The sequence below is a fragment of the Phycomyces blakesleeanus genome (genome assembly GCF_001638985.1).
Source record: "Phycomyces blakesleeanus NRRL 1555(-) unplaced genomic scaffold PHYBLscaffold_6, whole genome shotgun sequence".
NCBI classification, from domain to species: Eukaryota; Fungi; Mucoromycota; class Mucoromycetes; order Mucorales; family Phycomycetaceae; genus Phycomyces; species Phycomyces blakesleeanus.
In genome coordinates, this window is record NW_017265139.1 from 1,810,162 (window position 1) to 1,833,417 (window position 23,256).

The window sequence follows — 23,256 nt, forward strand, 5'->3', positions numbered from 1 at the left end:
CCAGTTATCAATCTTATTAGAATGGAAGACAATCGTTCATCTATTGGCTCCTCAATCAGTGTCCGAGAAAGAGCTGCAGCAATCAACATTGCTCTTACAGAAGAACAAAGAAATAAAAAGTGAGCATAAAAAAAAAGAATGTTTTACCAAAGTATCCAAACCAGACAACTCACTTTAAAACTTCCCATTCCAAAATGCAGCCATCAACGAAAAGCTAGGTCTACTGGTAAAACGAAGAAAAAAAATCTTTATTAGCTAAGAAATATACTCTTGAGCTAGTCTAAACGAAAAAAGTTACGAATACATTTTGCTGGTTATAGCTTCTCGTGCACCATGGAGAGGTGTTGGAGCCTCGGGAACAACGTCTCGTTTAAACAATAGTACTCTAAATTCGAATAATGAAAGAAATACTTTATATCGTACTTCACAAGCTACTAGACCTTCCGCCTCACATATTCGCGAAGCAAGGCATGGGAGTAGTGCTATTCGGATTGATACAAGAACTCATCGAGCAGAATATTTCCCTTATCAGAAGCCAACTCTTGCTTCTGCAAACCACGTCAATACGATAGATAGATGGGCAAATCACAGTGGAAAGAGTTCTAGATTTTCAATAGCAAGAAATAGTGATACTGCCTTTCAAACCTCTCGACAAGCCCTTTCTTCGAGCTCTCTGGCAACAAAACCATTTGAGCTTTCATCCGGATCAGATGCTTATAAAATGCGGAGAATGCGGGATTCTGACGATCAGGACACTTTATCTTCTAGAGAATCTTCCGTTCAAGGTCGACACGATTGTCATCCCACTTTAGAAAATCAAAGGAAACGAGTAAGGTGTTTTATACAAATTTATCTAAACAGATTTATATTTACATTTGAATATTTATCAGAAATTGGGTACAGAAGAAGACGACAGGGATATAATTAAAAGATATGACAATAAACGACCAAAATCCAGTACTAGATATTCGCAGCCATCTAATACAAGCACAGTCAGCGCACATATACGAAGATCAGACCAAGAAAGTACATTACGCAATAGTAATGAAGTGTCTCGAAATAGTGATATTGCCTCTCTGTACGCACGATGCTTACAATACCAATACATATTGATTGGAAACCAAAAGGCTATTGAAGCCCAAAAACAGGCAGCTGAGGTAAGACTGTTAAGCACAAATTAGAAAAAGAGATTGAAAGTTTTCTAAGCCTGTTCTGATTTTTATTTTGAATATAGTCAGAGCTGTGGCAAGGATACAAAGCAGTGGAAAAGATACAGAGATTGACAGAAAATAATAAGAGACGTAATAGTGTGATGCCTAGCATTCATGGATCCAAGGCTGTGCATGACTCACAGGTAAAGGATAATACTTTATAGAAATGTATCAAGTCCTTATATATTCCGTTTGATCCAGAAAAAGCTATTTGAAGAAATTGATACACGGCTTGAAGCCTTTGCGTCCATCTATGATAAATTTGAAATTGTTCTTTCACAAGGAGAATCAAAAAATTCACCGGAAATAGGAAAGTCGTTTGAAGAAGAACGACAAAACTACAGTAGCCAATTAATCTAACACGATCTATTCCTGTTTTACAGCTGAGTATGTGGAAGATCTTGGTGGTATACTTCGCGACATAATTCAATGCGTTGAGTCTATGCAGGGGCCAGAATATGTAAGTAGTTTAAGTTGGTTTGATGAAAGGAAGATTTACAAACCTGTTGGATGCGTTTATATAAAGGAGCCTTCTGATACTATGCTGGGATATGTAAAGTTATTGATTGAATGCAAGCAAATCATGGATCAATTGGTACAAGTAGAAGTTGAGCACAGAAGCTTGTCTGCCCTCTTATCACGGAACCCAAGCTGTTGAAATGAAAGTCGATTGATAGGAAATGTTTTTTTTTTCTTTTTTTTTTCTTTTTTTTTTCTTTGGATCGATACAAATTGACCTACCCTTTTTTGACATATATACATATACCTTGTGTGAATTAAAGGTTTCTAACATTATATAAACATCGTACACTGATAGTGTACAATTGAGATGATCTAAAAGAGGACCAATGAATCGCCCCTAGCACCAAGTCTGTTCATATGGATATATATATATATATACATCTCAGTCACAAGTGCTACACCGTATCACACACAGATTTTGCTCCTTCAGTGCTACGGGTGCGGTGTACCGAGTTTAATTTGCAACAAGCTACAATTTAAGATTGGTATAATTCCCAGTTTTAGCTTCTTGAGTGATAGTGCTTATGCTATATTGTAAACTTTATATAATATTAGGGAATTGCGGCTGTATAATGAAATAAAGCTATACTATTGGTACTGTAATCAGTATGAATTTCTCTCATTTCTCTCATTTCAGTTAATGAAGGATTTAATTAATATAGAGGTACGCATTCCATCTTTCCTTATTTGTTTTTCCGAGGATATGAAGCAGTATACTTAGCAACGTGATTGACAGGGAAATACACAGACCTCTGTCTTTTGTTCTTCTTTATCTTCTTTATCTTCTCTATATAAATTAAAATTCATTCTCAACCAGATATCCCAAAATTGAGTTTGAACTCTACAACATGCAGCCGTCGATAGACGTGTCCTACCATCATGGTCATTAAGATTGAGAAAAAAAAGGAGAAGAGCTATTCTATAGAGTATTATAAAAGAAAAACAACACACTATATGTAACCAATTCTGTGTCGATATGATTATGTGGCATTCACCATTGGTTGCCTATACTTGAACGTCAAGGGTGTACAACATCCATAGGCCCATATAGTCGTGGTCATTTTCCTGAAACAGGTTGTAAGCCGCAAAGGCAGCCTGACAGCGGTAGTATTTAAAGTCCAAGTAAGTTACCTTTTCAAGATTAGAATACACTGGATTAAATTCGAGACTCCTGAGAAGTCTTTATGGATTCCTAAAATAAGCTGGACTATATTTAATATAACTACTATAGCCAACAATAAATATACTTTTCATATACAAAACATTGTATAATTGAGCCTCGGCTTCCTAAATTTACTATCTATTTAAAAAACCAAGAGAGAATCTTAGGCAAAATCATAAAGACATGTCTATAGATATATATATATCTTTCTTATGGGATGACAAACTTTTTTTTAGTGCCTTATACTTAATTTGCAACTTTGTAGCTCTTAATAAGTTACCGGACTACCGGAATACAATAAAGTTCTATTTATTCCCAAATCTGTGCTGCTCTTCTTTACCCCAGAAATACCTTCTAGACTTCCCTTCATCTTATTTGTCAATACAAAAGAAACCAATTTAGTCCATAAGATTATTAGTAATATTCAAGTATGTATTCTCTTTTTATTCTAATAATAATAATAATAGTAATAAAAATAATATAATATTTGATACACAAAAGTACAGGAGAGAAATTAAGGCTGTAAATTTGAGGTACAATGAAAAACTTTTTTTTTATTGAGACTTTTGTAACCTAATCAATATACTAAAATAGAAATTAAACTGAGACAACAGACGCAACAACTATGGTATTATTATTGAGCAAGCCTGGCTACATAAGATTCCACAGATACTATTGTACCACGAGTAAATGTCAAAAATGGTTGTACTGATGCTGATGAAGAGCACAAACTCAATACAATGATAAGTTTAAAATACATCAAGAACATTCAAGCAGTTATTTTACTTAACAAACACTTACTTAATCATTAGTAATGCAGTATTGGAAGTTGAGAGAACATAGATAAGTACTAGAAAACAAGGAACTAGAAAATGCCAAGATGATAAACGGTGTACTAAATACCTTAATTTTTTTTTAAAAAAAAGACGGCTATCAGAGACCTTCATTGTCTATTCTTAGAAATACAGTAAAATATATAACATTTGTAAAAGCTAGTATCGTAATTTTGCTATGCGTGTGTATATTTGGGTATTTGTGTTCATATTGTTGGCACTACCAATAAACAATGATACTTTTTTTAAACGAAATTGGATGAAAATTGAGTAAAGAACTTGAATAAAAAAGTATATGACAGCTAGCAATGTCAAGTATAATAAGCAATGTATTTTTTTAAAGCCGATTATTCTTCCACTAGTCGACTAGCTTTCTTGGATTACTTAAAAACATCAGAGAAATATTTATTGCAAGTAAAAAACATATTGTTATATGTAAGTGACTAAGAATCCGATAAACCAAAAGCATGCAAAATACAATCATAATAATAATTATCCACAACGAAAGAAAATCTTATGTATAGAGAAAGAGAGAGAGAAATGAACAATATTTAACGAGAAAGACAGCCTTTAAATATAGAATTGAGTACCATAACAGCAATAATTGAAATCGCACCCATGAGTACTGCCCAAAAGCTGTACTTAGACAGCCATGTTCTCTTCGAAGGGCTGTAAGAAAGAGAACCTGGATTAATATGTAATAGACCACCAAGTTCCCTCATAACAATTTCAGCTCGTTTAGCATCGTTAGCCAACTTGAGATCTCGTCGAAGAATCTGCTCTCGTCCAAGCATTTCTCGTTCCATGTCTTGGCGTCTTTCACTCACATAATGAGCAATGTGAAGCTCAATACTCTTGAGGTCCTTTGACTGCATGGCATAGAATTCTTTCACCCGATTTGAAGCACGGGGGGAAGGGGGAAAGTCATATTGGTCAATATGTGGCACTTGTTTTTGATTCCAAGTTGCAAATTTTGAAGCTGTGTCAAACCGTAAGGCGTTTGTTTTGTTGTAAAACAGACAATCCTTGAGATGGTTTAATTGCCGCACGTCAGCAGATATTCTACTGTCTTCGTCACTATTGACACCATCACGAGAAGATATCACGCTGGTGTTTTCGGTGGCAGCCCAATTAAGACGCGTGAGGTTAGAGAGAGTAAAAGGGGGAGTAGAAAAATCAGATTTAAAGACATTCTGTAACAGATCTTCAAAGCTATATCCAAAGTCAAAGAAGTTGATGTTGTGGTGTTTAAGTGTCTGGAGTACACCGGCCCGCAGCTTCTTTTCATCTTCCGGCTGTAAAAGATCTGACTTAACAATAACAGGAACGATATTACAAAAAGGCTGAAGTGCACGGATGTATTCAATATCGACATTTTTCAGATGGCCCAAAGTAAGATAAAGGCAGCAATCAATGTGTGAGTGCGCGCCATTAGGGTTATTGACCAAATGACAAATATCATCCACATCAGTCAGGGTGGGATTAAGAAGTGACCGGGTCCTAAGGAACTGCTTTTCAATGTAGTTCACTACAGGCTTTATCACATCATTGGCCTTTGTAGAGCATCAGTGATCCCTATCAGTAAACATCAAGACTTACATGAATACTAGAACCGTAACCAGGGGTATCTACGAGACATAGATTCTTGTGGTATATTTTATCATCATGCGCTCGGTGTCTATCTCTTGCAGAAGTTCTCTTCCACTCTGAACATTGCATGGTACTAGCCACGTACTCAGATACATACTTCTCCCCATCTTCAGCTCCCAGTGTAGACGATAGACTCATAGAGCTTTTGACAGACGAATCACAAACCAACAATACTTCTGGAGAGCTCAATAAGGCCTGAATCAAAGCAGACTTGCCAACACCTTTGTCAGGTGAGAAACAAAGAAGGGGAATTTGTTTGTAGTCGTATTACCGGAATCACCGCAAATGATAATCTTCAGATATCCAAGGTTTGCACGAGAATCATGGTGTGGTAGACTGAGGCGTGGTATAATGAAGTCCTCATTACTGTCTTCTGATTGATGATGGTAATCCCATTGGGTTTGTTGTGATCTTGGACTTTGATTGCTCCATCGATCGGAATCTTGGTTTTGTGCATGACTCGGGTTACGTTCATCGTCACTTCCTAGGCTCTGAATACCAAACTCAGATTGAAAAGAGCGATTAGTTGCAACTTTGTAAGGCATCTAAAGGAATATGTATTTGGTGTCAATGTATAGTAAATATAGACTATGTGAAGTAAAAGAGGCGTGCAATGAATGCAACGCATAACACATGAATCATTGATAAAGAAAATCACATGATAAAGCCTTTCATTATCAGGGTATTTGAAAGAAACAGTACAGGTGAGAATAATACCCCAAAAACTCCAATATTGGAATATTTCTTAGGGACCGCTTGTTTAGCCTCTGCTTCATTCACGAACTATACTGTATAAATTATCAGTAAAGAGGTACTGAAAGCATACTCGCACAGTTGAACAGTATATCAAAGCATCTTATCCACTCAATAAGCTGACAATTTCTTTAAAAAAGAAAAACAGTATAATTGAAAGCGTCTATTGTACTACAATCTAATTCAAGAAAATTTTATCAAATATCTTTAGTTTCCTAAAAAGAAAAGATAAAAAATACACTTTTAATAAAAAATAAATTCAAGACCCTCTCCTCGCATTTTTAGTTAAATTGGTTCAAAATGTTTTATTTTTGTATGAATAACAAGAAGTATGACGGTTTCTTACTTTACATTGATTTGTTTGGATCTCGGTGTCTTTATTAATATAAGCTCTTATTAGTGTTCTCGAATCTAGTGAACTTTGCTAGGTAAATAATGTCATTGTGTTTGTGTGTGTATATGTGCCTTATAGCTATAGCTCATAAAATTAAAGGTAAAACGAAAGATATTGGTCTGGTAAGTTTAACTGCTTTGCTAAAGTGCTTTGGTATAAAATGGGATTATTAAAAATGAATAAATTAGACGTTTCATTAAATAAAAGGGACAAATTACACAAATATTTAGTAAGGTAGATAGAAAATTGCGAAATTAATTTTTGGTGGATCACATATGTTTTTCTGATATGTGCAGTATTGACGCAGGTATACGAATAGTGGAAGTATAGTGCAAGTCAAGTCAAGTCAATTCTTTAAAAATAATTTCAATATCCAGATCCAAGACTCTCACTTTTTTAGTATTAAAAAACTAATTAATTAAAAGCAAAGAAAAAAACAGGTCTAGAAAAAAAGCAATATTTTATTATTTTATGGAGAGAGAGCCATTAATATCAAATAATCTTTTTTTCCTCGAAAATAATATCATTTTATGATACTTCTCTTTGTATAGTATAATTCCCGCCAAAGTAACTGTCTTACTCGTTTGTAGGTAGCAACACAAATAGGCCATTAACTGTATATCTAAATAAAACACCGTGACTTGTTGCTGTAGAATCAGAATTATCTTTGTCAATTAATCTACTTTGTTCCCCATGGCTATTCAAAAGTATTGTATTTCTGAAAATCTTTAATGTTCTAATCATGTTTCAATATTATTTAACAGCAAGAGACTGAACTTAAGAGTTTTTTATTTTGTTAATATTTTCAGTATACATTATATTCTTTCCTGGGATGGTTACTTTATACTACATAGTCTGCAATAGCTAACTTGTTGGTGCCGGTTCCGCCCCTTAATAAAAGGATAAAACTCGATCTCTTCAGTGGTATTCAGTTGCTAATTTATCTCATTTTTATTCATATATGACTACTATTAGTGTATAGAGCTCTTACATAGAACATTTTTTTGGGGGTGTCTGTTATATTCTACGCCACCATCCCCTAATATCTGATGGTAATCACCCGTTTTCTTGGGAAATTATCTTGATACTTTCAATTATCGGTGTAGCCTCATTTCAATAAAACTCATGCTTAAATTCAAAATTCCGCCACATACCGTATAATGATAGTTCAGACGATATACATGTATATTTATCGCTTAATATTTTTTGAGATATAGGTGAGTATATTTCCTAATAGTTGTTGCGTCCCTTACATGTTTACTTGTACAAGCAAAAGAAAAATACTTTCTCTTATACCTTTGAACAAAAAGCGCACAGACCACTCTAGAGTAACCTATAAATCGCCGTTACAGAAACTTGTACTCCACCTTTAGATTTATAGCTACACCGATCAAGACCAAACCCTTCATTACTTCTTTACTTTTTTTTGATTCTTTGCTTTACTTTCCAAAGTCGCTCTCATAAGTACTTTGTTAAATATTATTAGCTATTACTTCTACCATAGAACAGTTACACAAACTTAGTAAAAAGAATATATAGCTATGTCACGTTTGCTCTGACGTGAACATCTAAGACTAACAGAAAGCGCAGTCCTAAACTTTAATCGCAGATGAAAAATTTTCTGTTACATATAGACCTCCTCCAACGCGCGTCGTTTGTTTTCTCCTTGAGCAACAACAGTCCCGGTTTCATAGTGAGGCGTCTCTTGCGACCGTTGCAGGGAGATTCTTCCATGCTACAAGCATCGTAAAGTGAAAGTTGTTACTCGCCAGCTCAGTTAATTCTGAGAAGTCGTGGGGCATGGTCTCTTTTCTTTTGGAAAGACTACTGTGTACATCGCATCGCCAATGTGGAATCATGATGCTGGGGGGAGGGAGGTCTAACCTGTGGTGAGATGTGCTGGCTCTTCACTGCTAACCTGACTGAACTCTTTAATGGCTGACGGTGAAGCTACTGGTAGTCGAATGAGCTGGACCTTATCACCTAGTGGTAAGTTCTCTGGCGAGTTCGCACCCACATTACTCGGTGACGAGATGTGGGGCTGGATGAACGGGTGCTTTCCGTTGGTTTGCCACCATTCCAGCACCTCCTTCGCTACCAAGTCAGGTTTACGTCCTGAAGGAGATTGAGCCGCGTAATGCGGGGACAAAGAACTCGGTGTCATGCTTTTTATTCTTTTACTTATGCAAAAGAACATTAAGTGAAACTAAATCAAATCAAATAGAATAGTTTCTTTATGTGTATCTTTAAATAAATAAATAAATAAATAAATAAATAAAGCTTTTCTTAGTTATTGTCAACTTTAATAAAAAAAACACGCTTTTAAACTTTTTTTTTTACTTGATTAAAGATGTCAATGTTGTAATTAGGAGGGCTCATTCATGAGAAGAAATTAATCTAATTGAATATATATAAAAAGAAATAAAAGAATATTTGTATATTCTAACATGGTATTTTCAATCGTCTTTCATACATACTATTTTTTGTCTATAATATATATAATGATTAAAGTCAGAAGTATTTTTGAGAATGCCGATGGCGTGAAATGTATGTTATTGAATTTGACCAATCCGGATGGTCATTATAAAGAGAATGTGTTGAGATTAGAGAAATGAGAGATAAGAAGGAATAAAAAAAATATGTTTTTGAAAGAGAGGCAGAAAAGACGTGAAGTGGACTGAATACACAGGCAATGTCCTCATTGTACTGCCACAGACTGTGTACAAGAAATTTGATATGGACGTATTTATGAAATAAGCATGCTTATTTGCAAACCTTTTGTACTTTAGATATCAACAAATGTTTGGAACCTTCCATTCGCTATTAAATATACATACACACAATGATATTCATAGTTCAAAATATGATTTGAATTCAAATAAGAGTAAACAAGTATTGATACATTACAGAATACATTCTTCAATGTTCTGTATAAGAAAAAAAACTAGTAAAAAAACCACAAGCAGCTCTTATATTACAGTTCTTAAAGATAAATTGACATAAATAAAGTATATTTAGTAACAATACATAGATATCATAAAAGAGGTACACTGTCATATTCAATCGCATAGAGTAGAGTAGAATAGAGAGAAGTTTTGATGCATGCTGATTATTACAGCTGATTTATTGATATGGTTTATTTGTGTGTCGAGTTTTTTTTTGTTTTATTTAGGTGAAATTTCTCTCAGACCATCTCCAGCAGTATCTAAACCCAAATACTAAATATCCAAATTAGGATTTCCCGCGCTAGTACAAATAAGGCGATTTAGTATGAAGAATATGAAGGCCACTCCAGCAGTTTCTTAATACAGATTCTAAACAATTATGACTGCTTCGATTTTTACTATATTTTTACTGTTTCTTTAAGCTTTTATTCTCATATAATATCTTACAAAAATGAACTTTGAACTACTTCTTGCATCGCTGAAGGAAGACGAGCGCAATCTCATAGACAATGAATGTGACTTGGAGGAGCTTGCTATTATGGCAAAGCATTACTACTCGGACCTGGACTGTGAAGAGAAGGCTCCAAAGAAGGCTCGCACCGTTATTAATCGCAACAGGCAACGTGGTCATGTGCAGTTGTGTGAGGATTACTTCAATCCCGAATCAACCTACACTGAAGAACAATTTCGCAGGCGATTCAGAATGAACAAAGCCTTGTTCATGCGTGTTCTAGAGGGTGTAAAAGGGCACGACAGCTACTTTGAGCAGAAGTTGAATGCTGCTCGTGTACCTGGTTTCTCTTCTCTGCAGAAGGTATCTGTAACAATCCGTATGCTTGCATACGGACTACCAGCCGATTCCCTTGACGAGTCATTCAGAATGGCAGAGTCGACAGCTTTGGAATGTGTAAAGCGTTTTTGCTCTTCCGTCGTTGCTGTCTTTGGTAATGAGTACCTGAGAGCACCCACCGAAGAGGATATTAAAAGACTTTTGGAGGAAGGGGAATCAAGAGGCTTTCCTGGAATGTTGGGCTCCCTCGACTGTATGCACTGGGAGTGGAAAAACTGCCCAACTGCTTGGCATGGGCAGTTTGTTGGAAAGGAGAAGACACCGATGATAGTGCTGGAGGCTGTTGCCTCATACGACTTGTGGATCTGGCACGCGTTCTTTGGCTTGCCTGGCTGTCTCAATAACATAAATGTCTTAGACAGATCCCATCTGTTTAGGGACCTCGCAACTGAGAAAGCCCCAGTTGTCAATTACTCCATAAATGGCAACAAATATAACATGGGGTACTACCTAACAGATGGGATATACCCTACATACGGTGCCTTCGTGAAGAGTCTTAACGATCCTAGGACACCAAAGGAAAAGGTACCTTAGTATATATCACGATCTTTCAATTCTTTTAACTAATCACTTCCCTTTTTCAAGAATTTCGCGAAGGCACAGGAGGGGGTAAGAAAAGATGTTGAGCGCGCTTTTGGTGTCCTCCAGGCACGTTTTGCCATAGTCTCTGGACCATCCAGAATGTGGGATAGAGACACTCTTCATGATATTATGACAGCATGCATTATATTGCACAATATGATTGTTGAGGAGAAGAGAAAGAGCATGGAAATCGGTCATGCAGATAATAGTGAAAGGATAGCAGACGAAAGACAGTGTATCGATATCGATCCTGTCTCAACTTTGCCACCTGTGGTTTCTGGTTTTGGAGAGTGCCCATTTCCTGAGGGGAGCTTTGCTAGGTACCTTCAGAGACATCTGGAAATCCGAAACCGAGACCAGCTCTTCCAATTGAGACAGGATTTGATTGAGAGCTTGTGGAAGAGAGAAGGCGACAAGCGCCAGCAAATTGAATAAAACAAATGTGTATATATATTAGTTGTATTTTTTTTTTATTTATTTGCTGTCAGTGTTATCTTCCATAACCTGCGGCTGTAAGTCCAAGAACTTCTTGCGGGCGGCAGGGTTCGAGATGCTACTGGCATCAAAAGACAAAAGCTTTCTTTCGGCGATCAATGTATTTATTTTGATGAGCCTTGTGTTGGCTTCATCCATATCCCGACGTGTTTTGGCCGAGGCCAGTTCCTCTTCATTTATCTGTCGGCGGATTTTAGCCGACGCTATCTCTTCTTCTTCCAGAAGACGGCGTCTTTTGAAGGACGCCATTTCTTCTTCGTCCAGAAGTTGACGTGCTTTTGCTGCACGCATCTGTTCTTCAGCTTGATCTTCGATGGACTTGAGGATGCGAGCAGACCTTTCCTTGAGCTCCAATGCACTGCTCGCCTTCATCGCATGCATCTCCTCCATCATCTCCTCGAATCTTCGTACGCCCGACTCTCTTGCTTTCATCTGCTTTCTCCCAGCAGGCCGAGTGCCAGACATGTCAGAGGTGCCATCATCATCTTGTTGCTGACCCTCTACAGCAACAGACATAGATTTCTTCATGCCACCCTTCCCCTTGTTCTTCTGCTTTTCGAGCGACTTTTCTGCTGTCTCTTGCCACTTGGGATACCGGGACAGATAGCGGTAACAATGGTAGGCAGTGAAGTTCAACTTCATTTCAGCCTTGTACATCGCCTTAGCCTTGAGCTCCTAATATATCGTTTAATTATCATGAAATAAAAATTTCTATAAAAAATAAAGGTGTCTTACAAGGAGTTCTTCATTCGCCCCACTCTGGTTTGCTGCTCGAAGCTGAGACATGATTCCGGAAAACTTGTTAACCGCTTTGTTGATGTTATACCAACGGTTGGTCAGGGCACGAGTGTTGCGGTCTCCAACAAGCTCGGAAAGGAAGCCCTTGTAATGGTCAGAGATTTTGGACCAAAAAGTGTCACTCTTTTGTTCATTGCCATGAATAGCATCCGTGGAAATGAACATGTAAGAACTGCAGAGCTGTAAATCCTCCTCCACGGTGAAGTTCTTATTGGGATTAAAAGACTCTTTTACGGATGCATTAGTATTATTTATAACAAGTATTATATTAATTAAAGCTCGATATTAGTACCAGCTTTGGATACTTGAAAGGTAAGCATCTCGATTTCAACAGAATTGCCATCTTGGTGGGCATTAATGTTGGAGGTGTTGTTGGACATTGAATTTTCTTTCACTTCATTACAACAATAATTAGCAAAGTCTTGCTCTAAAAAAGGAAACTAACGAAACTGACAGAATCTAAACAAAATTTGAGAAAACCTACAGAAGTTTAGATTTTGATTCAAAAAGTTTAGATCTAAATTCCGGATTTGGGTATTTAGATTTTTGTTTAGAAACTGCTGGAGACGTTTTTTTTGGAAAATCTAAACACCATTTCCTAATTTGGATATTTAGTATTTGGGTTTAGATACTGCTGGAGATGCTCAAAAAAAAAATACTGGTCAAATAAAGAGCTGTTTAATAAAAAGGATCATTTTGATCAAATCTGTAAGTTAAATACAGTGGACAAACATACATCTAAATAGGTTAAAAAAGTGTCTCTGCATGTGTTAGTAACCTAGTGAGACCCGTTAATATTCTTCATTTAAATGTTGCTTGACATTGATTATGCTCCTAAAAATTTTGTACATTTTCTTTAATTAATGATCAAAATGCAGGATTTTCTTTTAAATCAAATACACATATGCATTTCAGTGTGAAAATTAGTGTGCAGAATAAGAAATGGAAAAATATTTGCAATTTACGGTCTAAACCTCCACTAGACATAGAATATAGCACTGTTTTCTATGTCTAGTAGAGGTTTATACAGCTTATCATACAATTATAGTAGTATGCCCATAATAAATAAAATTTCAATTCATATACCATATATGCTCGTGAATATCTTGAGTGAAAAGAGTGTGAAGATTGTGGTAATCAATTTAATGAAATAAATAACGAACCAAAAAAAAATATCCCTATTATGCTACAATTATGCAAGGATTTCTATGAGTAGGAATTTAGAGTATACTACAATATTCAATGTTACCATGCAAGGTCTGAAAGAATATTTAGTAGTTAAAAGCATTCTTTCTACTTTATTGACAGCTTACGCTCAATTAGTTATTTATTGAGATCCTATAAGTAATTAGGAGGTTGATTACCAGTCTGGTATTTTCTCTCGAGATTTTAACTTGAAACTTAAAGAAGTTGCGAATGGTTTGATCAATAAACATCTGGAAAGGATTTGTCTGTAGAGTTTTGCACTCAGAAATGAGAAAATCAAATACTTTTTTTTTTTAAAAAAATGATTTCAGGTTAAATTTGAAAAAGTCCACCGTTCAAAAATCTAGTCCTCAACGCCAAAATAACTACATCATTATGACATCTATATATTATGTACAGCTACAGTTAAAACCATAATATGCATACAGTAGAGAGGATGCTAATTTATAACAATTTGCTTACTACTAAATTCGTTAATTTTGATAGGAAGCTGCTACAAGTTCACACATTCTCTATTTTTAAAAGATATAGTTTCTCATTTTTTTTGAATTCGATACCTTGTACTTACAAATGAAACGTTTAATTGCTTGCCAATGTACACAGTCACATCTTCAGGAACTGAAAAAAAAGATCTGGTTGGTCCGGTAGAGATTGGTGTGTATATTGGGAAACAAGCAAACATTTCGTATGGGGTGCACATCGGAGTAGGGAATGTTACACGTGGATTAAGAGAACACCAGCCTTCAAGACTTCTTGGATGGAAGGCTAAGCTTTTAGACGTAATAAATACTAAGAGTTTTGTATGTATCACAGTTTCTTATCAAAGCATGTCTCACTTTTCTCCCTATTATCTCCCAAGTTAAAAAATGAATTTTTTAGAGTTTTCACCACAATCAAAACCGGGATTTGTGAAATAAGGGACATTATTGCAGAAAAAAAAGGGGGTTTTATCTTTATATTGGATATTGTTCACTCAAGATTTTATGAACCCAAGTGTATAGATAAGGATGATTAGAAGTAGAATTCATGTAGCTTGTAATGAGAATGATAGTAATAATTTTGGCTTTTGTATATAATGTCTATATATTAGCTACATAGCATACATAACTACGGGCATAATCTACTTGTTTTCATTTATTCCTCATATAGAAGCACATTAAGTACTGTCCTGATTAACTTTGATCGATAAGATCATTTTTGCTTATTCACTTAATCATCGGACCTAACTTAATATTACTTAACTGTAACTGCATATAAAGAAGGGATGTTGATAAGGGCTGTTTGGATTACAATCTATGCTATCCATAATCTTTTTATGTTACGCCTTGGAAAATTATATTTATTCAAGTCTTTAGAAATTATAGATTATCAAGACAATCGATTTTGATGACATAATCAATTATTTATTTATATAATAGATATTCTTTAACAAATGTTTAGATATCTAGACATTGTAGGCTAATATTAGTAAAACAAACATACTAGAAACCCCAAAAACATTTATTTTTATAAAAGTGTCATCATATATTTCACTAGTGTAGCCAACCCGGAAAAATGGCGTTTAATACATAGCCTAGGAAAAGTATTTTGTAATTCGGGTCAAATTTAATACAACGATGAACCAAAGAAACGTGAGTACATATATACATATAGATACATGTTGTAGACAGTCCTTTGGAACGAAATGAATACATGTTTCTTGTTCTTTGGTATAATTGACAGATCGTCTGTGTCACTGATATTCATAGTTTGTCTCTGTGAGGAAAAAAGTGTCTTACTTGGGTTGTTGCACAAATTTCAAGATCAATGCGGGGACAATAACTTGTGTACAAACAGGGATAAATAGATTTATTTTTATTAATATATCCAAGGTACGATTTTCCTGAAATAAGATTAAGTGTTTATTGTTGCATTATCTACAGGAATTTGTCTACATTGAAATATGCACACTATACCCACAAAAATCGTTTAGAGTATTATTTGATAAGATCTCTGTGATTTTCTGTGAACTGGCGCCATATAATTTTAAGGGAAAATTGTGCTCTAAGATTGGCTGCTTAAATTGAGGGGTTAGGCTACACATATTTATTATGAATGAAATTTTACGTGGTTAATTTGGCCATCATAAGGTTGTGGGCAACAACAGTCCATTATTGGTATACAATAGTTATTTATTTACAAAATGATCGGATTCTGAGCTCTAAACTAAGAATATTCTGAGCGAACCATATCTGGGGTATAATAAATACGACCCTCCTTTGAAACCAAATATCCTCTTCTTTAACCAGAAACCACTTCTATACGTTATAGTACCTTAGAGCTTGAACAAATACAAGAAGCAATAATATGCACTTTGCCAAATTTGAGAACAGCTCAAGGAAAAACAGTCTCACAAATGATATTCAACTGATCGTACCGGAGGTTTAAAAGTGTGTGCACAGTCCTTGCTTGAAGAGCAAGTCTGGTGCCAACCAGCAAAAACTATTCAATAGTTAATGTGGCGTGTTGTATTAAATATGTTTTCAGATATACATCTTGCTGGACCCTGTATACATTCAGAAATTGTGTTTCTTAATAATTTTTGGTTGGAGAAAAGATAGTAGTTTGGTAAAAACGTGCGTGCGCGTGTGTGTTTATCATTAATGAACACGGCTAAATATACGGGATACAGCGGCAGTTCGACTACATGCTAGGACCATTATTCCGGGGAGACCCTTCCATTCTTTCTTAAAAATCAATACAGAAGGGGTATGCTATATATTTCAAGGGGACAAGGTGGGTATTGGCGTACGTGAATGTGATTCTTACATGAGGAAAGATTGGTATTTTTATTTCATATTCTCACCCTGGACCAGACCAGACCGAATTATGACCTGTGTTTTATTTATTTGTTTATTTCTTTTTGGTTTACTTAGTCTATCTCGATGTACTACACCGTTAATTCTGATTGTGCTTACTGTCGTTATGTAAGAGAGATTCTAGTGGGGTGCACTTACTAATGTGGAACAAAAAAGCATTATATTACAGATTTTATATTATGTTTAATTTTCTAAATGTGTTTGTTTGTTACAGTGTACAAATTGCTCACTCGACCTTGACTGACCAGGCATATGCTGCCCTTTATCCAAATATGGAATTCTCAACAGTCACGTTTTAAGAGTTAGATAGTCACATAAACTTTCCCACAGTATTTGGGTGTGGTGTGGGAATGATCTTCAATTTAATATTAATGCAACAAGACAGCCTTGGCTTCTTGGTAGTGTCAATACTGCTGTAAAGAACAGTAGTTAAAGACCAATTCCTGGCGCATGTGATAATTGTTAATTATTTCCATTATCGGCTATCTATGAATATATATACATACATACATATATATATATAAAAGTAATGAGCAGTGGCCATGATTTGCATGTATTGTCATACGAATAATATATTAAATGTCTTATCTCTTGGTTGCTCATTTTGTAGTCTATAATTCATCAAGAAATAACATTTTACCAAGTAAAATTTACTATTTTTTTTTAAAAAAAATAATTGTTAGATCTAGCATCCCAAAGTTCTTTCAAGCAATAGAATTAAATTAAATAAAGAACATGCTAATAAACAGAGCACTTGAATCTTCTTCAAACTAAACGGGTTCACCCGGATCCCCTTTTCTCCCGATGAATGTTTGCTGCTGTGTGCCACTGTTTTGCACTCAGCCATCGGTCGGGCTGATACCTGACAAGTAAGCCATCGATTGAAGTAAATATCGATCCAAGGGTAGTTGTAACGCGATAAAACAACACAAGAACGCGTTAAAGGAGATGGTGGCAAAGAAAGGTGTATATGGATGGTTTTATTTGGTGGGCATTAAAAATTGCGGCTTTAAGAGGCATTTGTCTGGGGTACATCCCGGAGGGCATCGGATCGCCTTTAGAGGCAATTGGGAGAGAGACGGTGACATCATAACGATGATTCGCAAATAAGCCACGAGACAGAGAGACCTCCTTCCCGCATTTGAATTACCGCGCTTTGCCGAGTAAAGGATGTCCCGTATTTATCCATTGCATTTAGTATTCATTTCGTCTCCGCCTATACCCGGTTATTGTTGTTATTTTTTCACTTAAATCCTACGACCTCCCTTGGGCTTACGGCTTCTACACTTCTCTTTCACCCTTTCTCTTTCACAGGTTTAACCTACTTACATCGATGCAGTCTTCTCGCCTCGTATCTCTCGCCTCCCACCTCTCTCGCTCGACCGCTAGACCCGCAGTCTCTGCCGGTCTTCGCTACCTCGCTAACTCTCGCACTCTCCACATTCAGGCTCCTGCTGCCGTATTCACTGGCACCTCTAACCGTCTTAGGTAAACTATCTCGACAAAACACGAATTTTTCCTCTGATGAAGAAAAAAATGCTATATCAATGCATATATTCGCCTTGCATAATATGAATTCTGATTTTTCTTTCATTTCATAGACAGCTCAACCAGAACCAGACATCAATCCTTCGCAACCAGATCAGAACCTATGGTAAGATTCACAAAGCGCACTACCTCGGACAACAGACATCTCATGCGACACGAACATGCTTTTTAATTGCACAGCTGACAAGGTCGTCAAGGTCCCACAGATGGCCGAATCTATTTCTGAGGGTACCCTTAAGCAGTGGGTCAAGAGTAAGTAATAAAGGATTAGAGACAAGGGGATTATTCAAAATGAGGCGAAAGGGGACGAAACTAACGCGTTGGTTTGTATAGAGGTCGGAGACTTTGTGAAGCAGGACGAGGAAGTTGCTACTATTGAGACCGACAAGATCGATGTCACTGTCAACTCCCCTGCCTCAGGTACCATTGTCGAAGTATTTGCCCAGGAAGAGGACACCGTCTCTGTTGGTGGTGATTTCTTCAAGCTTGAGCTTGGAGATGCCCCCAAGGAAGGTATGTAAAGGGAAAAAGAAAGATAGATGGGTTTATCCACGTAAGTGATGTCTAAATCAGACATTTGCAGGTTCCGTTCAGACCAAGAAGGAGGAGCCCAAGTCTGAGACCAAGGCCGAACCCAAGGCTGAAGTTAAGGTCGAGTCTAAGAAGGAGGAGCCCAAGGAAGTTAAGGCTACCCCTACTCCCACCCCTACCCCAGCTGCCGCTCCCAAGGCTGCTGCCCCCGTCGCTGAGGATTCCAAGAAGGTCTTTGGCAACCGTACCGAGAACCGCGTCAAGATGAACCGTATGCGTCTCAGAATTGCCGAGCGTCTTAAGCAGTCCCAGGACACCGCCGCATCCCTCACAACCTTCAACGAAATCGATATGACCAACCTCATGAACCTCCGTAGCCAGTACAAGGATGCTGTTGTTAAGAAGCACGATGTTAAGCTTGGATTTATGTCTGCCTTTGTTAAGGCTTCCGCCGCCGCTCTCGAGGCTATTCCCGCCGTCAATGCCTCTATTGAAGGAAACGAGATTGTATACCACGATTACGTTGATGTCAGCGTTGCCGTCTCTACCCCCAAGGGTCTTGTCACACCAGTTCTCCGTAACGTTGAGGATATGTCTTTCATCGATATCGAAAAGACTATTGCTGCCCTCGGAAAGAAGGTATGTTTATATTAATATTGCAATTCTGGATAGTATACGGTGGGCTTTGTGTAATACATAATATAAAGTTCATAGTAAACAGTGTATAATGTATATTACATTATGGAAGTGGAAGTGGGAGTGGGAGTGGGAGTTTTGAGAGTATTGGTGTGCATATACAAGGTTATTTATTAAGGCATAAAATTAGGCTCGCGACAACAAGATCACCATTGAGGATATGGCTGGTGGAACCTTCACCATTTCCAACGGCGGTGTCTTTGGCTCTCTTATGGGTACTCCTATCATCAACATGCCTCAGGCTGCTATCTTGGGTATGCACTCCATCAAGGAGAGACCCGTTGTCGTTGACGGCAAGATTGAGATTCGCCCCATGATGTACGTTGCCTTGACATACGACCACAGAATCATCGACGGTCGTGAGGCTGTTACCTTCCTGGTGAAGATCAAGGAGATCGTTGAGGACCCTAGACGCTTGCTTCTCGAGCTCTAAACAAACCACCATTGCATTTTATCACACTTTGTTTTTTATCATTAAAAAAATCTATACATTCAAATGACGGGCAAATAAATAACCGTCCATTCACTACTACAAAAAAAACACGCCCAAAGTTTCCCCTCCAAAAAAAGTAGTTTGTCATTTGAGTAATGCTTCACGAACTGTTGTTTGTCTTGTCTGGCTATCCTGGAGATGTCTTTATCCCACATCCGCCCCAAAACCCCTCCACATTTGTCATTCCTCCAGAATTCCCATTATTGCATCCTACCGAACGCGAATCTCTCAATCGTCTTGCACAGCTTGGATTCGTATTTGCACAACTAACGCAATTCGTTGCATCCGTAAAGGATCTCAAACAACCAAACACACATCAAAAACCATGTGGAGCATATCTTCAAGCTGTTGTCACAACCTTGGAAGGGATTCTTAACAATTATCGACAAGACATTATTGCCATGGAGAAACGCATCCTTAATAAAGACGACGAGGCTGGAGATAATATAGTACCTATTGCATTACTAACATCTAACCTTGGTCGTTGGGAATTGTTACTACCAGCATTGTCGAAATTCGTGTTGATTTTAAAAACAGATCCTACGCGATACCATGGTTGCCGCCTTTTTGATTTATTGATGGACCAGGCAAGGACAGGCATGCCTGAACTACGGGAGGCAATGGAGAAAATGATAATGCGCCTTCACGATGTTCTTTATCGACAGCTAACAGCGTGGATGGTGTATGGTCAGTGGGCTGACCCAGACGAAGAATTTTTCATTATTCGGACTCCAGATATAATGAATGAAAGAGAGAACACTGGTTCCCATGCTACTGGGTGGCAGCGACACTACAGCTTAGCTATCGATCGAATACCTGCCCACCTATCTCAGTCACTTGCAGAATCAATTTTATTTGTCGGAAAAGCTATTGCAACTGTAAACTCAATGGGAGGTGGACAGCTGGAGTCAAGGTCAGCATCAAGTTTGCTCTTAAACAAGCGTCAAAAAATACCTATCCCTGAAGAGATGAAAAAACGGCACATCCGTCTTCTTCTCTCTCTCCACTCTTCAAACGCCAACAAAAAGTTACGTTCTTCACCTTGGATCATCTTCCCACAACAGCTTCAAAAGGTAGTCCAGCAGATACGCAAGTCTACAGCAGAGTGGCTATTTTCACAAGTATTAGTAGGTGAACATGGGCTACAGCGTTATTTGGAATCTTTTCGACAAATATTCTTGCTGGGTTATGGTGACCTTGGTATGAACCTTGTCGACGAATGTTCTCTCTGGCGCCAAAGGTCTATATCGTCGTTTTCAACTTCTGTCTTAAACCGATCTCAGCCGTTTGCAAAACATGCAAGGGACGAAGAAGACGAACGACCAATAGACCCCAAACCATTAAGCAAGACGGCCATTATTTTCAGATACCAAGAACTGAATGCCTTGCTGGCCAAGGCTACAGTCGGAACTGAGGCAGAAGATAATCTTAAAGGATATAGCCTGGAGTGGGTCGAGAAAACAAAGGATATCAAAAACCCTTCTTATCAATTTGCAGATCTTTTACTAGTCGATGGTCGTTGCGTGCTTGTTTACGAAATGGAGTGGCCTATTGATCTTTTTTTGAGTCAAGCTGATCTTGCTCATTATAGTGAACTATGGTGCTTTTTGATAGGATTGAAAAATGTCCAAATGACTTTGGGTAGTTTGTGGAAAACACTACGGAGTGGAAAGGTCGACAATAAGAGCAAAAACCCTCTGCTGCTTTCCGAAGAGTCTAGTACTGATGTTGAAGGAGAGTACAGAGAACGCGTGGTGTGGCGATTACGATTTTCGATGTTATTCTGGGTAGATACTCTGTGGAATCATGTTCAGGTACAAAGTTCATTATATATATATAGCAAGAAACCAACTCTAACCTTTTATTATAGTCTAATGTGATCAATGCACGCTATCAACGTCTAGTTACCACTATTGCACCATCTTTTCAAGCCAAAAATGACGACCCAGAACATCCTAACCAAGCAATATTTGGAATACCCAATGCTTTGGATTTTGAGGAAATACAAGCAGCTCATGAAGAGTATTTGCAAGATATCATGCGGGGATCTTTATTATTATCCACAACTTGTGCTGACACAATGCACGACATTCTCAAGCTATGCCTTGATTTCTGTGAATTAGTTGAGCGGATATCAGAAGATGGAGTGTGGCAAAGCACAAAGAGACGCAGAACTACTAAAACAGTAGCAGAGATTGTGGACGAATGGACGAAAAACTCTGGAAAGCCAATGCCTCGTTATGCATGGATGGATCAGATCGATGCCATTGAGACGGTAGGAAAGCAGTTAAATCCAATATTTCTTTAACATATTTTATCCTTTTATAGAATTTTTCTTCTCTGACAAAGCGCTTCTTTGGTATTGTATCCAACCAGCAACAAGATATAAAAGCAAGTGGACATCTAGATCTTTTGCTGATGCAACTGGATTACGGAAAATACTATAGCAACTCAGGAAAATAACTGTATTGGATAATACATTAATAAGCAATGTCAGTTATTTGGCTTGAAGACTTTAATTATTTTTTTGCGGATGACCGTCCTGAATGAATTCAATAGATTCCAAGTTGAATCATAGCCAAAAGATGAAATAGTGTTTGTTATACTTTAGAAAGGTTGTAGGAATGACTGATCTCGATACGCGCACACGCGAATAGAATAGCTATTAATTATAAATGTGTTCTATCTTGTAACCATGCTTAATGTATATTAAGTATACTTCCACATTTTTCCTTTTGCATTAAAAGCTATTGTAGATTCTTACCATAGTAATTTACACAAACTCGCTATTATTCCACATTTAATTAAATTGCACGAAAGATTCAATTTAAAATATCTTAACTTGAGTAACAATCTATTCTGAATTCAATGGTTTCGTAGTTCCAGATTTTGTTACTGAGTATCTCCAAAGCAAACCACAGCATTTTCTTTTCAGTCATTGTAGTCTAAAAATAGTTAGTAACGTACCCTATAGAAAAAAAATAGGCGATTTTAGTGAATTGTTGCAAGTTTTCCGGGGTTTAGGGTATCTTGTACTTGCGTTTTAATTATGCACCAATTTCTCTCTCTCTCTTTTATATTCTACTTTTTTTTTTACCCCACCATGTTTTTTGCAGTCAAAGCAAATCATCTTTTTCTTAGCTTTTTCAACCCATTACAAAACTAAATACCAAGTTATTCAAATCTAATGGCTTACCAGCGGTAGCTTGGGTGGGTCCTAAGCGGTAACCAGGACGGAATTTTTTCATCTTATTTGAATTCTAGTCAGTCTTTGTCTCAAACGACGACCCTCCTGGAGATCTTCTTCTGCTTGTCTTCTGATACGTCCAATCCGAATGACGCGGGTGAACCTTACAGGTATAGTCCCATCATATCTTAAATTGTTAAGTATATGTCGGAAGTTCAGGACAGCAGCAAGATCGCGATTCCACAAACGATGCATAACCTCTGACCCGTCCAGGTTCTCCAAACAATTTAGATTGGTACATCTAAAAGGACTTGTTTCTATTATTTTTCACAAGGTCTAAAATTATTAAAAGTCTCTAAAAGGAACACACTTAATAACTATGAAGGCTAGTATTAATAAAATACGAATCAGCAAAGTTGACAAAAGAAAGCAATCCGAGAAGAATTGACAGAAAAATATATGCATCAAGTACAATTTGGTTGTCAAGATTGCTCGCATGCTCATTAGAAATCTCGGTAGATTTAGAGAATTGCAAGGAATCT

General features: G+C 37.2%; 10 protein-coding genes across 10 annotated transcripts; 4 read left to right on the forward strand and 6 right to left on the reverse strand.

Moving 5' to 3' along the window:
* Positions 1-21: 21 nt before the first annotated feature.
* Positions 22-1,869, forward strand: PHYBLDRAFT_143284 (hypothetical protein; the record flags this gene model as incomplete). Its single annotated transcript, XM_018430963.1, has 8 exons — positions 22-119; positions 201-226; positions 321-829; positions 891-1,157; positions 1,235-1,354; positions 1,413-1,554; positions 1,595-1,671; positions 1,738-1,869. 8 exons carry the CDS (start codon positions 22-24, stop codon positions 1,867-1,869), a joined length of 1,371 nt encoding a protein of 456 aa, XP_018294344.1.
* A 673-nt stretch (positions 1,870-2,542) lies between these two features.
* Positions 2,543-3,265, reverse strand: PHYBLDRAFT_59839 (hypothetical protein; the record flags this gene model as incomplete). Its single annotated transcript, XM_018440567.1, has 4 exons — positions 2,543-2,647; positions 2,745-2,913; positions 3,142-3,179; positions 3,236-3,265. 4 exons carry the CDS (start codon positions 3,263-3,265, stop codon positions 2,543-2,545), a joined length of 342 nt encoding a protein of 113 aa, XP_018294345.1.
* A 1,014-nt stretch (positions 3,266-4,279) lies between these two features.
* On the reverse strand, positions 4,280-5,923 carry PHYBLDRAFT_143285 (hypothetical protein; the record flags this gene model as incomplete). The annotated part of the gene is made up of 3 exons (XM_018430964.1): positions 4,280-5,281; positions 5,328-5,599; positions 5,650-5,923. The coding sequence occupies 3 exons, from the start codon at positions 5,921-5,923 to the stop codon at positions 4,280-4,282; spliced, it is 1,548 nt and encodes a 515-aa protein (XP_018294346.1).
* A 2,290-nt stretch (positions 5,924-8,213) lies between these two features.
* PHYBLDRAFT_59841 (hypothetical protein) lies at positions 8,214-8,689 on the reverse strand (the record flags this gene model as incomplete). The annotated part of the gene is made up of 2 exons (XM_018440569.1): positions 8,214-8,260; positions 8,410-8,689. The coding sequence occupies 2 exons, from the start codon at positions 8,687-8,689 to the stop codon at positions 8,214-8,216; spliced, it is 327 nt and encodes a 108-aa protein (XP_018294347.1).
* Positions 8,690-9,921: 1,232 nt separating this feature from the next.
* On the forward strand, positions 9,922-11,291 carry PHYBLDRAFT_166279 (hypothetical protein; the record flags this gene model as incomplete). Its single annotated transcript, XM_018435393.1, has 4 exons — positions 9,922-10,039; positions 10,679-10,845; positions 10,906-11,182; positions 11,233-11,291. 4 exons carry the CDS (start codon positions 9,922-9,924, stop codon positions 11,289-11,291), a joined length of 621 nt encoding a protein of 206 aa, XP_018294348.1.
* Positions 11,292-11,376: 85 nt separating this feature from the next.
* PHYBLDRAFT_166280 (hypothetical protein) lies at positions 11,377-12,550 on the reverse strand (the record flags this gene model as incomplete). The annotated part of the gene is made up of 2 exons (XM_018435394.1): positions 11,377-12,072; positions 12,488-12,550. The coding sequence occupies 2 exons, from the start codon at positions 12,548-12,550 to the stop codon at positions 11,377-11,379; spliced, it is 759 nt and encodes a 252-aa protein (XP_018294349.1).
* A 624-nt stretch (positions 12,551-13,174) lies between these two features.
* PHYBLDRAFT_166281 (hypothetical protein) lies at positions 13,175-14,325 on the reverse strand (the record flags this gene model as incomplete). The annotated part of the gene is made up of 5 exons (XM_018435395.1): positions 13,175-13,225; positions 13,560-13,684; positions 13,864-13,894; positions 13,970-14,190; positions 14,238-14,325. 5 exons carry the CDS (start codon positions 14,323-14,325, stop codon positions 13,175-13,177), a joined length of 516 nt encoding a protein of 171 aa, XP_018294350.1.
* A 3,661-nt stretch (positions 14,326-17,986) lies between these two features.
* Positions 17,987-19,458, forward strand: Pb2oxodhE2 (dehydrogenase complex E2 component; the record flags this gene model as incomplete). The annotated part of the gene is made up of 4 exons (XM_018443714.1): positions 17,987-18,059; positions 18,141-18,320; positions 18,391-18,977; positions 19,165-19,458. Coding segments are annotated over 4 exons (1,134 nt in total), but the record flags the coding sequence as incomplete, so codon positions are not given.
* Positions 19,459-19,622: 164 nt separating this feature from the next.
* Positions 19,623-22,044, forward strand: PHYBLDRAFT_76065 (hypothetical protein; the record flags this gene model as incomplete). Its single annotated transcript, XM_018443118.1, has 3 exons — positions 19,623-21,341; positions 21,398-21,802; positions 21,856-22,044. 3 exons carry the CDS (start codon positions 19,623-19,625, stop codon positions 21,988-21,990), a joined length of 2,259 nt encoding a protein of 752 aa, XP_018294352.1. The 3' UTR covers positions 21,991-22,044.
* Positions 22,045-22,771: 727 nt separating this feature from the next.
* Positions 22,772-23,218, reverse strand: PHYBLDRAFT_166284 (hypothetical protein; the record flags this gene model as incomplete). Its single annotated transcript, XM_018435396.1, has 2 exons — positions 22,772-23,031; positions 23,119-23,218. 2 exons carry the CDS (start codon positions 23,216-23,218, stop codon positions 22,772-22,774), a joined length of 360 nt encoding a protein of 119 aa, XP_018294353.1.
* Positions 23,219-23,256: the final 38 nt, after the last annotated feature.